Raw genomic sequence first — 16,833 nt, forward strand, 5'->3', positions numbered from 1 at the left:
CAAGATCTATTTCGTGTCGCTGATAAGTTAACATATGTCTCTCTGTAGCCTCCCGCACCACGAATGGGTACCCGATCCAATACTGGAAACAGCACGGATAAATGATTGTGGTCGAAATTGCGGCGGCTTTGATTGCAATGGCAATTGCTAGTCGTCGACGATGGGCATTAGTCTGGGTATAAGTACTTAATACTTTGACAAACTCCTAGATACACTGTACCAGCAGCAATATAACAGCATTGTTGTTTTGGGCAATGAGAGTGATCTTTTGCTGACTATCGAGGAGGTGCTGTGATGAAGGTGATGGAGCTCGAAAGAAAAATCATCAGATCTCGACGCTCCTCTCGATGACATTCCAAACCTTGTCCGAGCTATTGCAGTGCGGCATGGGGGGGGATGCAAAACTTAACCTCTTCCGAAATTTTTCCATCTGAGTGATCCCGAGTGATCCAGACCCCTCCCTAGGAGAGCTGAACTGATAAGTCTCAAGATGATTGCTCGACATTCACAACTAGGATTTGCGCTATTTAATGAAGGACTGAGCCGTTACATTGTGTAGCACTACTCCACAATTATAGCGCAGAAAATATACGAAAAGGATCAACGCAACGTTAAGCAGTTACAATTGAGCGAAGAGACGGGGATCCACAACTTGCTGGTAATAAGCTGTGGCGTAGTAGATAATGCACGAAGCTTATGAAAAGCACAAAGAGTCTGGATCTGACAGACACTCAGATAGATGAAAAAACCGGGAAAGCTACTCGGTATCGCCAGCCTCGTTTGCAGGGAATAGAAGTTTGGTGAAACAGTTAGAACGAAAGGTTGGCTGACTCGTAGGTTGTGAGACTTACATGTGCGTGATGAACTGTTCTTTTGTACACCAGAAGCGCGCGGAGCATACCATGCAGGTACCAAAGAAGGAGGTACATGATAGTACGATACTACATTGTAAGGCGAGTAATATTTGATTTGCTTGCAGATATACGTGGCTGTGTTAGTTATTTGCTATTCACCGTTTGTTTAGCTAGTTATGGTTGGTCAATGGTCTCTTTTACGAAACCTTCCAGTTTTTTCAACCCTGTCCTGGCTTGCCAACAAAATATCTTGAAGAGGTATCCACTATGCACCTAAACCCTACAACGTCATAGAAGCCAATGATATCTGCACGGCCCAGAATAGCACATGTTTGCTGGATCTGAGGGAGTTCAAAAGGCTCGAAATTCCCCCATCGATATCCTCCTCATTCAGACTTCAGACTTTCGACTTACACACTTTCGCATCAAACGAACTTTCAACCCTACCAAAACCACTTCAAACTGTTAGTTATCTCTGTATTCAAATCACTAGACCTTTTTATTAACCATCAGATACTTAGACATCCCTCAAAATGCCTTTCGAACAACCAGTCGTCGAGCAACAAATCCAATCCGAAGCTCCCATGAGCTCCGAGAACATTGGTATCGAGATGCAACAACCTGTATGTATTCTCTCACAATTCGGATTTCCTACCATAGTCTGCAATGTATTAATATTTTCTCTACAGAAACCAGTCCCTACCATGGGTACCGAGACCAACCTTCGTGGTGGTGAGTCCGCTGGCTGTGAATGCTGTGGATGCGGATGTGGTGAGACATGCTGTTAGAAGAGGAAGCTTGGAGTGATGGAAACAAGATGACGATGATGGTTAGCGATGGATAAGGATTCGACTCTGGAATACAGAGATTTGAAATATGGGTTTATGATTATGATAATACAATACATACTGATGAGAAGAATATATTTCTCAAATTAACACATAACGGTTTATGTTTGACTGCTTCATTCACATTTGCTTCATGTTAGATTCCAATCTTTAATGACACCGCCAAGTTGATTTCTCCACGTTCCGTATCTTGGCTGCTTGCGTTTTCATTGATCAAGCTTTTTCAAGGGTCGATGCAGTGATACGACACGGGAAGTACGAATTAGCCTCGTAATTGGCTCGGATAAATGTGGGTTTTATGCCGGGTAATGTGGGTAAGCACTAGACACATATTTAGCAACTAATTTGCGCAGATTCAAGAAAATCGTTCGATCCTGAGAGGAAAGATAATTTATGAAAATAAGAGAATTTCAGTAAAACAAGTCGTCGTTGATGGATTGATTCAAGTTTCTTTCAAAAGCTTTTCGGTTGTTGCTTGTTCTACGTTCAGCAGTTAAGTATTTTCTTCGTTTGTCGTTTTGCTCAACATCTAGATCAGCAATATGGCCACTACGGACCCTCCCGCTAAAAGACGTCAAGTCAAGCTTTTGACAAGCCTTTAACTCTCATTGCCAATTTTCTTGGCAGAAAAGTAAAATGAAACTATTGATACTATGATGTTTCTGGAAGTCATCACTTGCAGTCACAGTCAGACTGTCACAATTCTCATCGCACTTTCCCTTCTACGCTCACACAAATTTCCACAGCCGAGTAGCAATAGGTAGGTGCCCGATCAGGTGTGCTTCACGAGGGCAACATGGACTGTTCATAAATTTTGCAAGTTCGCAAAAGTATCTCTTTTTCTCTCTCTGCAGTGTTGTTTGTACATTTTGTATCGGATCCCGACATCTTCTAGTATTTTGTTCTGTACTCTCCAAACGCCACCATGCATTCACACTCATACCTCGGCCCAATCGCCCTACTCACCACCATCGTATCCGCACTTCCAGAAAAAGAGATTCTCGTGCCCATTCTTCCCCGCCAATCCTCCGAAGAAGATTATCTCAGCTCCGTCTGTTCTCCAAACATAACCTCAGGCACTATTCCCCCTTGCATTGAAGTAATAACCATCCAATCCGCCTGCACCCCCAACGGCACCACCCCTCTTGATTATCTCGCTCACGCACAATGTATGTGTAATGGCGGATTCTTCGGCAATTGGCTTGGATGTCTCAACTGTGATTATGTACACGGTGGACGATCCCCAGCCGTCGTCAGCGCATTTAATACCATTATTACCAGTGCGTCTAATCAACTCTGTACTGGTACACCTACAGCGAGTTTTGCCGCCATTTTCAATAGTTTGGGAGGAGGAGATGTAGCAGAGGGAACGGCAACTCAATTGACAGATTTGTATCCGAGTGAGACGGCGGTCAGTCTTTATTATACTGCGAGTGGGAATCAAGGAGTAGGCGCTATTACGGGGAGTGCAACGGGAGCTACAAAGACGGGTAGTACTTCGGCGAGTGTAACGGCTACGGGATCGTCATCGGCTTCTGGAGTTTCGGCTACCGCTACAAAGACTAGTGCGGGAAGTGCTGGTACGACGACAAGTGGAACCGGAACTGGAACTGGAAGCACATCTGGATCGACTGGAGGTGCTGCACCAACCGGGGTCATGAGGCGTTTCTTGGGAATGGCTGTTGGTGGGGTTGTAATAGCTGCATTGTGATTGACATAATTGATGAGAATGGGCAAAGAAGACAAACGTACTGTATGAGTATTCAAACGATTCATTAATAATGGCATTACCGCAATGATATCATGTTGTTTCGAGAATCCAGACGTTCTATAATCCTCCTCGAGTCTCCTTGTATTCTCAACTCAAGCGAGACTGTCAGATACTTTATGTCCAATTATGATCCAGGTTCTTGGGAAATCAGAACTGACATTCAATTGCACCACGCAGAATTTAGTTCCAAATCAAACATCACATTCGATGCACATTGTCCGAGCCGCATATAAATATCTGGAAGGTGGTGTCCAAGATAAATAGACAGCGGCAATCCATTATTCAAGCCAATCTACATACCTACAGTTGGGCACATCAAAATATGAACAAAAATATTGCAATAACACGAATCATCATGTAAAATAACAACGTTTTCTTATAAATCTAGATCCATTATACCAAATAGATGTCACGTATCTATATCACAGAAAGGAAAGGATCACATTGGTACAAAATGCATACCTCCCAAGGAAATTCCGGAACAAGATATTATCCTCTAAATAGGAAGTATAACAAGTATCATATCAATCTAATATATCCTATCAAAGCCATTCGTCCGTCTATCTTCCATTTTCAATCCGAGTTTCTACACAAATGTGGATTTAAACGCAAAGGAAATTTTCCCTTCATCTATCATTCATCCCCATCCAGAGACGAAATGCTTGTTCTGATTTCAATTGTTCTTTTTTTTTTCTTCTTCTTCCCGTTTTGCAGACAGATTAGCTCAGCAAATAGACACAGGCATTCCAAGATCTAAAGAATCTATAAAATAAATGAACTCATGGTATTTGATCATCCTGATAAACTACCGCGCCGAATATTCGAAACCGATGTGATCAGATCCAAAGTGAAAACATGGTTTCCAGCAACACAACAAGCCAATCTCGTAGAACATGTTCCCACCACGTACTCCCTTTTCTCGGGAAAGAAAAAAATAAAGATCCCCTAAGGCTAAAAGAAAAGTCCTAGTGAAAAGAAGAAGAAGAAAACTCCCCCTCCTATATTCATCCTCCCCTGCAACCCCATTACCTCACCATCAAAAACACAAAAACATTTCTGTGTCCCTAGTCTCTCTCCAACCTGTCCCGTCTCTTCCTCCCACAATCTCGATATTCAAGGATACATGATCTCGCCAATCTCCTTGTCACTTGCTCACACATTCTCAAATACCCTCATGGATGTATAGTAAGTAACTTGCATCCTCATTCTCGACAGAAACAAACAGCCAATCCGCTTATCTATCAATCCTCTTACACTCATCCTCCTCTACCAGGAATCTCTCGATCTAACCCAGAAGCAGACATCTAACTAAATCATACCATGCCACATCTCGTCCATCTCCCTCTCTCACTAGAACCCCGCGCCGAAACCCCAAGCCAGCTCCATTACAATCATCCAAGGAGTCCCCTTCCTCTCCTTGCCTCTCATCTATCCTGCTAGCATAAACCCGCACAAATCTAACACACCAGTACACATTCCCCCTCTCAATATATATTCCCCATCCACATATTTATCCAAATTGCATACTGTACTTACTGTACCCAACAAGAGTCATTGCTCTGCTCGCTTCCTTTTTCGAGCCTTGATATACATACATACACACAGGTAGGTAGGTAGATATCGATAGGTGATCCACAAAAATTGATATCCACCCAAAAGAAAAGAAAAGGAAACCTCATCTCGACTTCTATCTTTCATTTAATCTCTTTTTATCCTCCCCCATTCCCCTCTCATCACTCACTCTAACCACCTATTCTCAAGCCCTACAGCCCTACTGCCCTACTGCCCCACTGCTCCCATCACTCCCCTCAACAACGACACATTAATTCTCACCTCAACACCTCAATATCTAATCTCCAAATCTCCAAATATGTCATCAAATAGTCTTCCTCATAGTATCAAGATACCATTACCGATATCTATAGATACAACTTTGAACACGGAAATTTTACCTTCTGTGGAAACCTACTGATTTCTATGACTTGCTATGGTGGAGACATCCGATATCTCTATTTACCCAGCAGAGAGAGCAGAGACAGTTCGTCTTTACATCCAACAACTGATTTCTGGAAGAGGAATTCACTATGTTGTAAAATTGCCTCTACAATGCAAATAGAAGACCTTAAACCTTCAATGGCCCAAAAGTCAGACGTCAAACCATGACAACACCTCACAAATCAAACTTTATCACGCGAAAATCAAATAATTTAACAGATAATTTATTTTATTTCATTTAATTTCATATCACATAGTAGCAGCTTGAACCATCAAAGCCGCATACCTTAAAACCCATTTCCTTTCCCATCCCATATCAATTATACAATCATCTTCCCTACTTATGCCTTGTTGGCACCGGCAGAACCACTGTTCTTCGCTCTCTCACCATAAGCCTTGGTAGCATAGTCACCACCAATAACAATCAAATCCTCTGGTCTGTAGTCATGCTTTCCAGACAAGTAGCTCTCGAGAATAGCCTTGGTACCATCGGCATATCTCTTTTGAGCATCCAGAGAGGTACCAGACATGTGAGGAACCATGGCGTTTCCACCACCGAATGGGTTCTTTGCGTAGCGGAGTGGGTGGTCCTTTGGTGCTGGTTGAGGGAACCAAACATCTCCTCCGTAACCGCGGAGGTGACCGGATGCGAGGGCATCGGCAACATCTTCCTTGACAACAATGGCACCACGGGCGGTGTTGACCAACCAGGATCCTATTTTAAGGTTAGTTTTATGATGAGTAAATGGATTAAAGTGGAAACATACCCTTCTTCATCTTGGAGATCAACTCCTTGTTGAAAAGGCCACGGGTCTTCTCGTGGAGAGGGCAGTTAATGGTGACAACATCACATTGAGCCAACATCTCCTCCAAATCGGTAACACGTCTGCAACCAATCTCTTGCTCAACCTCTGGCTTAAGAGGTTGGTAATCGAAGTACAACAATTCCTTGCAGTCGAATGGCTTCAATCTTCTCAAGACACGCTCACCAATTCTTCCGACAGCAACGGTACCGACGACCTTACCCTCAAGATCGAACTCGTTCTTGGCGGCAGCGGCAACGTCCCATTCTCCGGCTTGGATTTGCTCGTGTGCTGGGACAAAGTTACGGACGAGAACCAAGATGGTCATAACGACGTGCTCAGCGACGGAGACGACGTTGGATCCAGTAACTTCAGCAACGGTGATACCACCGTTGGTCTTGTTGGCAGCATTGAGATCGACGTGATCAGATCCAATACCGGCAGTGATGGCGATCTTGAGGTTCTTGGCCTTGGCAAGACGTTCGGCAGTGAGGTAACCAGGGTGGAAACTGAGAAGGGAAACTTGTTAGGATCTGCGAGTTGGTAAATAGGAAGATGGGTAGCATACGGAGTGGTAATGATGATCTCTGCGTCTACCAAGTGCTTGTCGAACTCGGAGTTCTCTCCCTCCTTGTCGGAGGTGGTGATGAGCTCATGTCCTTGATCCTCGAGCCATTTGCGGATACCGAGCTCGTTCTCGGTTGTGCCGAGAAGCTCTGGGACCTTATTGTATTCATGTTAGTCAATTGGTCCAAAGATAAGATGCTCAATTGAAGTAGTTGGACGACTACTCCGAAATCGAGTAGAGGGGTAAAGTAGATAAGACATACCTCTTCGGCGTGCTTCTTTCCGTCGTACAATACAAGAAGTACCTTGACCTTTTCACGATGATTACCCGTTAGCATTCTGACATTCCCAAATATGTTATTCAGCTTCTGCGAGCGGAAAGCAGTCGATCGCGTCGTCCATGTAGGTGTAGTTCTCGCAACAGCAGAAGCTGTGAAGATTGACCGAGCACAGGGAGACGGTCTTGTTGCCAAACGAGAGAGGGAGCGAGTGAAAAATACCATTTTGAATTATTGTTTTATTATTTGGAGTTGAAAAATAGATTGCTTGATTGTAAAGAAACAAAGAGTATTTGTCTGTTGTATGGACGTTGTGTTAGATATATGTATGTATATTTGGGAAAGTGCGGGGTTCGGTGTATATTAACCTATATTGGCAAACACTGTTAGCAACATGTACATCGACTAATTGAGAATATAAATGGGAGGTAGGGCTTAAGGGATCAGAATAGAGTTTGGAAGATCCCAATTGTCTTGGTCTCTTGATCGTATGAAGCTGTCCCTGCTCCCTTCCCGTCTAATGATGCTGTTGCTCGGAGGGGCAGAAGCTTACCTTTGTTTTGAATGTCTGATATGTAAAGAAGATGAAGATATAGAGTAAGTGTTCGAGCAAGAAGTCGGGAGCAGCTCTTCAATATATATATGCTATCTGATGCCTTCGATGCCTTCAATACCCCTCAATAAATTCGGGAACTCACAGCTACATTCCATAGTAAGAAGTCTTGGTATTTCCACCATTTCCCCTCTTTTCCCGACAATATTGGGTCAAAACTATCCACAAATGAAAAGTGGTCGACTCGGAGGACTTCGTCGCATTCTCCACTTACAGCACATAGATAAACCAACGAGGTGACTGGTAAGAGGCTCATGAGACTCGGAGAAGGCAAAAGAATCGTTCATCGATCATTCTTGTCGTGTTTGGCTGTACATCGTATTGTGTGGTCAATAGCCCATTGCCAATTTGGTCCACGTCTCCGAATGGCAATGGTATGATGACATGATGGTTGGATGGGTGAATCGGTATTCGGATTCTCCAAACTAGCTGGTCTAGGTGATTTCTCGTAGATTCGTCGAATATCTCTAAGGGAAGCTCGGTAGCTTTACGGGGAGCTATGATTCCGGTATATGTTTGGTCCACTCTATGGATCAAGCTAAGCTCAGGAACAGAAAGAGCTTCACATAGAAGTGGATGGGAGTTGCATTACATTGCTTGCCACTATCTAGAACGTTGGGTGTATGTGATGATGATCACGTACCAAGCATGGGATCTGTGGATGTGCTATGAAGCATACGATGATCATGTAGAATTTATGTGTGTATGCCCTATGAAGCTCATTGACAGACTGGCTTTTCACTGGGCAATGGCAATCAATCCCATTCTTAATCCTGCCGCACACTCTTTAACCTTACGCAGGCGTGCCAGCTATCTTCTCTCCCAACCCATTGTGACACATATGCAACTTCCTGTCCTCTTGCTTCGTGCCGCGTGCCTCGTGCCTCTTGCCTCTTGCCTCTTCCTTCTTCCCTCTTCCTTCTTGCCTCTAGACCTCTCGGCCTCTCGACCTCTCAACCTCTCGACCTACCTCGTGGACCCTACATATCATCCCCACTCACGTTGTATGCACATTGAGGCACTGGCAGCGGTGTCAGCCCGTCTGTCTGTCCTCGAACGGCCATTTACCATCAGTTTTCCTTCCTGCGGGCCTGCGGGGTAAAGCGTTGCTGTGTTACATCATATCCCAACCAATTACCCGCCGGACATCTCTCGGCGTGGGACCCCACCAGCCATTCGGTATCTTATCAAAATCTCTCGCTTGGACAATTGGACTCTCCGAACTTCCCCTTCATTCTACGAAGTACATACGTAACAAAAATTCGGTATCTACACAACACCGCGATAACCAAACATCGAACAATCTCCGTCCAACATGGACGTCGCTCCAAATCTAGTCTGACCGTGCCGCAAGCCTGCTTCAATTCCGCGTTCAATAAATGCACCTCAGGAGTTGCGCGGGGTATACGTCGTGAACAGATGTGCATCCGTGCCTATTCCTGGCTCGGTATCTGCATTGTGCAGACCAGTCAACGTTGAATGGGTGTGGTGGCATTGCATTTGGGGTCCAGTATACTTCTTGGCAATGTTCGAGACCCGACGATACGCGTGGGACCAAGAATGGGGCGGCTTCAATGGCAGGTATCCGCGGTAATTAAGAGGCCCTGATTAGTGACCAGAACACCTTGTTGTATTCATTTCCAAATTCAGACAAAACAATCAGTTTCCAAAGTCGCAATGCGGTCTTGGCAGTCACCCCTTCATATTCCAAATTACAACAATCAAGCAAGTCTTATACCTGTCGAGATGCTTTGGATCTATACATTGAAGCGGTCTGTTTTGATGTGGCGACTCATTCTGTGCATCTTGTGAATGAAAATGCTTCCTCGACTGCTACCAAGCGTGCCATGGGAGAACGATCCGAGTGTAGAAGCAGGGAACAGATAAACCTCAGCACTAAAGGATTCGCACCTTTGAAGCAGCCCAGATAGCTCTGAAGATTGTTCAAGCTGTGATGGTGCATGAAAGGCAGCTTTTGGAGAGTTTTCCGATACATCACATTGGCAGAGATTCACTTGTATCCTGGGTACAAATTTGAGTTTTTGCTGCTAATTTTGGCGGCGAGATGTGGCATTGTAGAAACTTGCGCTCTTCCAACGTCTCAAGGCAAGACGGTGGAGTAACCCAGAGAAAACGATTGGCATAGCGGTGCGAATAAATGGTATGAGGTGGCTCTACCGTGAGAGCTGGGTCCAAGCCTATGAGTATCCTCACCATCTCTCTTCTCTCAATCTTTTGGCCCCTATCTTTGACTCATAGAAGCCATTTTACTACACTTCACCTGCCAAACGCTCCAGAGAAATCGAATTTTCCTTGCGTTCGGGTGGGAAACAAAATGGAATCATGTGGGGGAAAAAAGATTCCTCTCAATTGATGATAAGAAATTCCTGCGTATTTTATCAGTCTAAAATGCCACCTTCCACTTTTGCAGTCTAGCAGAAAGGGATAGAGGATGGAAATTTCATGCGCAATCATCCCCCATGCCATTATCTTTATTGATTCTCCATCATATCCAAATATTCCTCAGTTCATACATCTTCAATTCTTTTCCGCATAACATTCGTGTTCATCAACGTTCCCCTTTTTCACGTCGATTTCTAGCATATCTCTACCATTCTCACTGTTTCTCTCCGTTTCCTCTCGACTTACACCTCTTGAGTCCCTATCACACTCCAGGTTGAGCTCTCCATGGGATGAATTGAACCATATATGGATGCTTATAGCAGGCTCCCTGCAGATTTCAATCCGAGGAATTAGGAAAACTGAAAAATAGTAAGAAAGCAAAGGAGGCATGAGGAGCTGATGGTGAACAGCTAGAGAGAGTACTAGGCTCCAAGTGCTATATCTATCAACGTTATTGGGTTCGATATGGAAATTTTCTGGGGGTAGTTTCCTATGGATTTCGATGAATTATGACGCATTCCAATTCGCCAATCTAGATGTCCCATTTCTTCGAATCAATCAATCAATCGGAACAATCTAGTGTTATGATTTCCTGCCACAATAGAGTCGATTTGACTCCTTGGAACATATTCATAATGATTCAAATTTAATCACAGTTAGAACCGAGTCAAAAAATAATTAAATCGAACTAAACTTTTGTCAAGGTACAACTATAATAAATGGTAGAATATTGTCACTTTCAAGCTATCTAAATCCTTCCTTGGCTCGCTAGGGGTACATCGAAGACCAAATGATCAAATATAGTCATTTTGATTGTTCTTGTATCCCGTTAGCCTTGTTAAAAGCTATGTATATGAGAATTTGATGAAAATAGACATGATATGGTAATTTGCTATGGATCAGTATCTCTTGTAGCTTGATGTGACGTATATTTGAGGGTTCAATACTTGAAAATGATTTATGATGCCGGATTTCCACGAAATAATACCCAAAATGTACAAGATGCGTGTAAATACGCTTGGTCATCCCGGGTATCTATTCTGGTGATATATATTTATGGTCATAATTTTGTGAAAACAAGGAACAATACTGAAGCTATACTCAGAGACACTCAATCTGGTGATTCTTTCCTCGTTGTTGCGTGTTTTGACTTGATTTAAGCGTTGTGATGTCTCTGAACGCGAGAAATGTACTTGGAAGCAAATGAGAGAAAGTATCTCCTCTCACTCATCGAATCTTTCACGTGGTCCTACCCATCTATAGCGAGGAACGGTTTTAAAAAGGCTGGAATTAAGTCTAAAGTTGCTACTATAGCATTATGACATGTTAAATTTCGGTCTCGTAGAGGTAGATATATTCCCTCAAAGGACGATGAAGTATAAGGGTTCTGGCTATCGATCTTTCATTCTATTTACAAGATGGAGAAGAAAATCAATTGACTTCAATACCTACCTCATCCAGACCCTGCGTACTCTATTGAAACGACATTCCAGTCAGTTACTAGCTTCTATTGAGAGGCAGATATACAATAAAGTGGTATCAAACCGAAATTGTTCAGAGAATTCAGTGTAAAGGCAACGTTATTAAGTATTATCTATCTATTCCTGAATATTCTATCTTTATCCTTCATTAGTCCACCCATCGCGTTTATTTTAGACCTCTACCTATATCCGGATTAGACATATTCTCAGCCATACGGCTGGTGCATCAGGCTTCTCAATATCTAATTACATCCCAACAAAACCATCAGCACATTTAAGATCGATCAACACCCCTTTATTCCCTATTCCGAAAGACCTCATTTGGGTGCCCGCTTACGGCGAGACTTTCCCCCTGTGTCCCTATGGTGAGTTCTCGTATCTTTTTGAGAGCTCGAGTTGTCTGTCCTTGGACGTGGATGTTTAGTTGACGAACTTCCAGGTTGCACAGTGACGACATTGGTACTCATTCCCTTTTCTTCGTAGCGACGCTGTTCTTCCTCCTCTAGTGCCAACCGTTCTGCCTCCAACCTACTCTGCTCTCCCCAACTCATTTGCTCTAGTCTTTTCTGTAAAAATATCATTTCTTCTGGATCATTCTGTATATATTCTCGTTCATCTTGGTCTGCTTGCTCCTCAGTTATGTTGGACCAAAAACGAGCTTCGGGAGGTACTGGTGGTGGTGATATGAAGTTTTTTGGCAAGTACCAAATGAGTTGATCGCTTGTTCCTTTCTCGCGATAGAGGAAATAATTTATTTTCCATTGCCAGCAGAGCCTCTTGTCCTCAACAGCAGCATTATAGCCATGGCCAAAGTAATTCATGATAGCTTCTGGCAGACCAGCTAAGAGTTTCTTGGGAGACCAGTATGGATATGGTTTAGGCGTAGAACTCGTAGGTGAGGGACTCTTGTATTTATACTTATTTCCGTACTTTGTACTGTGTTCACTTTTCCTTGCCTCTTCTTCCTTTTTCTTGATCAGTTTATTATTCCAGTTCAGCCATTCATTAATTCTTTCAACTGCTGCACCCCGCTTTTTGTTGGCTCTATCCGACATAATACGGAAAAGCCCTTCCACTTGCTCCACAGTGAAGCCATTTGCTGGCCGTAAATGACTTACAAAGTTAAATCCGTACGGTCTACCAGCAATGTTGAGAATTTCTGTTGCAAATCTTAAACACGTCGGATCATCCTCCCAGCAATCAACAGTTGAATTCAAAGTCGTAACGATGTACATTAGTCGAAAAAGATCCACATGATCAAATAGGTGACAGATTCGCATGTCTTCATCAGTCTTGTAAACATCAGCCCATAAAGTAGCCACAGGACCTTGGCCTTTGAAATCGAATGCGGGGTTGTATTCCGAATTCCATTCAGCTGGATAGTCGTTTTCTCCATAGGGAAGCTCTCCCTTCTCTTTGAACGTAGGTATGACGGCGGGAAGCCTTTCCATTACGTGTTGATAGCCAGCTGCTGACGTATCTGTAAGCGGCCGGGGAGTACTTGGAGAAGTCGGCAGGATGTCATAATCAGAACTTCTTGGTGTAAACGATCTATTTTCTACTTGCGGCTTTAGGTATCCCAGACCAGCCTCTGCCCAGGGATCTTTGAAAGATGATGTATCGTGCACATTTTGACGCTCGTAGTTGTCGCCAGAATGTGCCGATGCCTCAGTCGTTGTGCTATAGAAGTAATTGCTTCCGGCGCCAACTGATGATCCTTGGTAGTTAGGTGCTGCCTCGTCACTTCTAGGGGCTGGTCCAGCTTGAGCGAATCCTTGCCACTGGGGAGCTGGTCGTGAGTAGACAGCGGGTTCGACGTAGCCTCCTCTTTCGTGTGCAGCTTGGTACCCTGCGCTTTGCTGCGCTGGTGCTGGATACGGATCAATATTCTGTTGATATGCTCGTGCCTCAGGATTCCGATCCTTCCCTTCATTCCTCGAAGTTTTGTCTTTCTGCCTTCCCTTTCCTTTACTTCTATGACTAGACATATCCACAAGATTTGAAAGTGCTTATCAATCAATCTTCAAATAGTCTACTGTCTATATGAAGCGATCTAAGTGCTTTGCTAGGTGTATGTGACTATATTGAGCTTCGATGATGGCGACTATCATTCAAAGTTGAATGCTTTTCGATACTCGCAATCTTGGTAGATAGCGTGATGTAATGAAGTCGTTATGAGACGATGAGGGGTGTATCTATGACAATGAGACCTAAGTATCCACGTAGGCGCTTGTCAAAGAAGAGGAATAATGGGTATTGTGTGATCGATTCGCACTTGAGAGCGAAGAGAGTCAAGTTCTAGGTACAAGATGATTGTAATCAAAGTTGATCAAAATGTCTTTCCGTGGTTTGGAAATACTATATTGTTCTTCAACGTATTCTGAAAATGTTTTGTTGGTTGAAAATTTTAACAAAAAGGTTACTTTCGTTCCCTATTATACCCATAACCGCCTCTGTAGTCCTCCCTTGAATAGCATCCAGAATGACTGTAAAATGAGGGTATCCTGACTCAAAGATATCCATACCACAGTATAAATATGACTGGCATAGGGGATGAGTCCTAAGCGAGGCCATTCTGACTTGAAAGATTCATGTAAAGGGTATTAATGTGACTGAAATATTGGATTTGAGCTAAGTTTGGAACTAAATGAGTTTCAAAGAAGGGGTTCTGACTCGAAAGGCTGGCATAAAAATATAAATATAAATATATACAGAAACCAGTGCTCGAATCAAAACAATTAAAAAATGAATTCTACCGAATCCAAAAAATACATCTAAAGGATATGAATGTATTTTAAAACAAAGATTCGAGTCAATTTCGCTTATTCTCAATATCAACCCCAAAATTATGAGAAGATTTAGTAGAAAAAGCAACGTTGTTGAGTATTATCTATCTGTTTCTAGGTTTTCTATCTATATCTTGTGGTAGTGCGACCAGCGCTTCTACGTTTAATATCCATCTAGTATCTATGCCTTGTTTAGATACATTCTAAACCGTGCTACCAGCGCATCAAGCTCTTTTGTCCTCAATTCAATGACGTGGCTTTTTTCCCTTGCCTGTATATTCTACATCTCGACTTGAGGTCTGTGAGCGGTGATGTGTGGAGCTTGAAGTCGAAGATCTAGGATGTTTATCGTGTCGTCTCGAAGGTCCTGATGGCGAATGGTGTTGTTCCTTTGAAGTCGACCCTGAAGCTTGACTGCCTTGTTTATTGAGCTTCAATGCCCAAACCGCTTTTCCTTTGTTATTAACAGTCTCTTCATAGATGAACTCCTTGATTCGCCAGTCCCATCGGAGGGGTCCATCCGTTAGGGCGGTCTGGTAGTTGTGTTTCCAATGATTCACAATCGTTTCTGGCACATTGCGAAGAATTAGTCGAGGAGACCATCCAGGGAGCAGCACCCATCTCTCCAATATATTGAATGCATTTCCACGGTTGATATTGTCTCTATTGGCCATGATAGCAAACAAGGCCCTCACTTGCTCCTCAGTGAAGGCGTCTGGCCGCCTATGGGTGATTCCCCCAAAACCCGGTGGTCTGCCGGCTTCATTGAGTATTGCCACTATGTCACGAAGCCAATTTATCAAATCGCCACCCTCAGGTGTTTTCATACCTTTAATTATTGTGTCGGGTCTTTCGACTGATCCCAGATGAACTGTAGTGATGTATGCTAGTCGGTATAAGTCTACATGATCGAACATGAGACATATCCGTTCTTCCTCACACCCCTCTTTGCCCTGCCAGGTATCTCTCCACAGATCTGCTACGGGGCCCTTGTTACGTGGATAGGTTTTATGGAACTCAGGATTGTATCCTGAGTCCCAAGGTGAGGTATACCACTTTCCATAGGGCAATTCACCTTCTTTCATGGGAATGTACTTTGCTCCAGGTATTTCAGTCTGTAGCTGTTCCCAGGTTGCCGGCGAGCCTCTAGATTGGGGGTGAATAGAAGAAGGCAGGCGCGACGGCGGAGAGTACTCCCGTTGACTTTCAACAAAGTCGCGAGTAGCACTCTGACCCTGAGCGTAGTTATGAGCAGCTGCGAGACTACCATAACCCTGGACTTCCTGAGGATCTATAATTGATGGATTCAGGACACTTGAATTCATGGATAATGGTGGTGGACTATAATGCTGGAACTGTTGCCCGGTCTGTGGTTGAGGTTGGGCAATATTTGAGTTGTCTGCCGTATAAACCACTGGAGCTCTGGCGTTTGAGGATTGTCCACCAGGATAGACTGATGGATAGTGGCTTCTTGATGTAAGAGATTGGGAATCTTGTGAGAGGGGATATGAATAATGATCTCCCGACGCAAGAGATGGTTCATTTTCCTCGGGTATCCTCCCGCGCACTGGGCCCGCCTCGCCACTGATTATTTGATCGCGAGACCATTCGGACTTACGGTATTCATCATACGTATAGGAGGGTCTGTGTTCAGACATGGCTGTCCAATGAGTTTTGTAACACTTCTTGGCTTGCTGTTCGATCCGATCTGGTAAAGAGTGATGGCACCAAACCTGTGAGCCTGGCAGCTAGACACTGGGAGTACTATTCAGAAACGAGCTCAACAACGGGTATACCTAGACACGTTGTTAAAACGTAAGGCAATGTATTGCTAGAAAAAAAAAAGACCGTAATAAAGTGTGATAAGGCAATGTTGAAAAAAATTCTATCCTGATTTACAAGTATTTTATTGCATTTCTGTGTATTCTGAAGGTGTTTCGTAATTTGCAGGTTCAAGTCAAGAGGGTCGCACCACCCCTTATTATTCCCATAATTCCCCTATTGCCCTTCCTTGAACAGCTTCCAAAATGACTGTGAAAGGACATTATTCTGACTCAAAAGATACATATCAAGGGTAAATGTGACTGAGATATGGTGTTAGGGTCAACGACATAAACAGGCTCGCTTCAAGCAAGGGTTTTTTGACTCGAAACATTGATATGGGCTTTTAATGTATGTAGAAACAGGTATTCAATACAATAGAGATTGAATAGATGAGTCCTATTAAATCCAAAAAAAAAAAAAAAAAAAATACATTTAGGGAGAATGAATATGTTGTAACAAGAAAATTTGAGTCAACTTCATATGTAAATGACGAATAAATGACAGGGGATACCCCCATCAAACCAAAAATATATAGACAGCAGAGCAGTGAATATGAAAATCCTCGAGATGACCGAAACCAGTCATTATTAACTCGAATGTACTGTATTTT

The 16,833-nt window shown here is 43.4% G+C and overlaps 5 protein-coding genes across 6 annotated transcripts; 2 read left to right on the forward strand and 3 right to left on the reverse strand.

The window, feature by feature from the left end:
- Nucleotides 1-1,248: 1,248 nt before the first annotated feature.
- On the forward strand, nucleotides 1,249-1,796 carry BCIN_16g04620 (hypothetical protein). The gene is made up of 3 exons (XM_024698184.1): nucleotides 1,249-1,318; nucleotides 1,376-1,477; nucleotides 1,544-1,796. The coding sequence occupies exons 2-3, from the start codon at nucleotides 1,388-1,390 to the stop codon at nucleotides 1,640-1,642; spliced, it is 189 nt and encodes a 62-aa protein (XP_024554001.1). The 5' UTR covers nucleotides 1,249-1,318; nucleotides 1,376-1,387; the 3' UTR covers nucleotides 1,643-1,796.
- Nucleotides 1,797-2,472: 676 nt separating this feature from the next.
- Nucleotides 2,473-3,524, forward strand: BCIN_16g04630 (hypothetical protein). Its single transcript, XM_001549100.2, has one exon. It carries the CDS (start codon nucleotides 2,628-2,630, stop codon nucleotides 3,411-3,413), a length of 786 nt encoding a protein of 261 aa, XP_001549150.1. The 5' UTR covers nucleotides 2,473-2,627; the 3' UTR covers nucleotides 3,414-3,524.
- Nucleotides 3,525-5,658: 2,134 nt separating this feature from the next.
- Nucleotides 5,659-7,804, reverse strand: Bcfdh1. 2 transcript variants are annotated; one of them, XM_024698185.1, is made up of 6 exons: nucleotides 7,670-7,804; nucleotides 7,339-7,413; nucleotides 7,102-7,149; nucleotides 6,840-6,994; nucleotides 6,236-6,780; nucleotides 5,659-6,183 (listed from the first exon to the last, which is right to left on the reverse strand). In XM_024698185.1, exons 2-6 carry the CDS (start codon nucleotides 7,339-7,341, stop codon nucleotides 5,810-5,812), a joined length of 1,125 nt encoding a protein of 374 aa, XP_024554002.1. In that variant the 5' UTR covers nucleotides 7,342-7,413; nucleotides 7,670-7,804; the 3' UTR covers nucleotides 5,659-5,809. The 2 variants fall into 2 exon arrangements, with proteins under 2 accessions (XP_024554002.1, XP_024554003.1); XM_024698186.1 differs by having other exon boundaries at nucleotides 7,102-7,413.
- Nucleotides 7,805-11,699: 3,895 nt separating this feature from the next.
- BCIN_16g04650 (hypothetical protein) lies at nucleotides 11,700-13,994 on the reverse strand. The gene has a single exon (XM_001549096.2). It carries the CDS (start codon nucleotides 13,599-13,601, stop codon nucleotides 11,931-11,933), a length of 1,671 nt encoding a protein of 556 aa, XP_001549146.1. The 5' UTR covers nucleotides 13,602-13,994; the 3' UTR covers nucleotides 11,700-11,930.
- Nucleotides 13,995-14,490: 496 nt separating this feature from the next.
- BCIN_16g04660 (hypothetical protein) lies at nucleotides 14,491-16,527 on the reverse strand. Its single transcript, XM_001549095.2, has one exon. The coding sequence runs from the start codon at nucleotides 16,055-16,057 to the stop codon at nucleotides 14,645-14,647; it is 1,413 nt and encodes a 470-aa protein (XP_001549145.1). The 5' UTR covers nucleotides 16,058-16,527; the 3' UTR covers nucleotides 14,491-14,644.
- Nucleotides 16,528-16,833: the final 306 nt, after the last annotated feature.

The sequence above is a fragment of the Botrytis cinerea genome, chromosome 16 (assembly GCF_000143535.2).
Source record: "Botrytis cinerea B05.10 chromosome 16, complete sequence".
Taxonomy (NCBI): domain Eukaryota; kingdom Fungi; phylum Ascomycota; class Leotiomycetes; order Helotiales; family Sclerotiniaceae; genus Botrytis; species Botrytis cinerea.

What these genes read in the sequence shown, in the direction of transcription:
- BCIN_16g04620 (XM_024698184.1), top strand. Translation starts at nt 1,388, where the DNA reads ATGCCTTTCGAACAACCAGTCGTCGAGCAACAAATCCAATCCGAAGCT. An exon ending in GTATCGAGATGCAACAACCT is followed by an intron (nt 1,478 to 1,543) that starts GTATGTATTCTC and finishes TTTTCTCTACAG; the next exon opens with AAACCAGTCCCTACCATGGG.
- BCIN_16g04630 (XM_001549100.2), top strand. Translation starts at nt 2,628, where the DNA reads ATGCATTCACACTCATACCTCGGCCCAATCGCCCTACTCACCACCATC.
- Bcfdh1 (XM_024698186.1), bottom strand. Translation starts at nt 7,341, where the DNA reads ATGGTATTTTTCACTCGCTCCCTCTCTCGTTTGGCAACAAGACCGTCT. An exon ending in GAAAGAAGCACGCCGAAGAG is followed by an intron (nt 6,995 to 7,101) that starts GTATGTCTTATC and finishes GAATACAATAAG; the next exon opens with GTCCCAGAGCTTCTCGGCAC. An exon ending in GAGATCATCATTACCACTCC is followed by an intron (nt 6,781 to 6,839) that starts GTATGCTACCCA and finishes TTCCCTTCTCAG; the next exon opens with TTTCCACCCTGGTTACCTCA.
- BCIN_16g04650 (XM_001549096.2), bottom strand. Translation starts at nt 13,601, where the DNA reads ATGTCTAGTCATAGAAGTAAAGGAAAGGGAAGGCAGAAAGACAAAACT.
- BCIN_16g04660 (XM_001549095.2), bottom strand. Translation starts at nt 16,057, where the DNA reads ATGTCTGAACACAGACCCTCCTATACGTATGATGAATACCGTAAGTCC.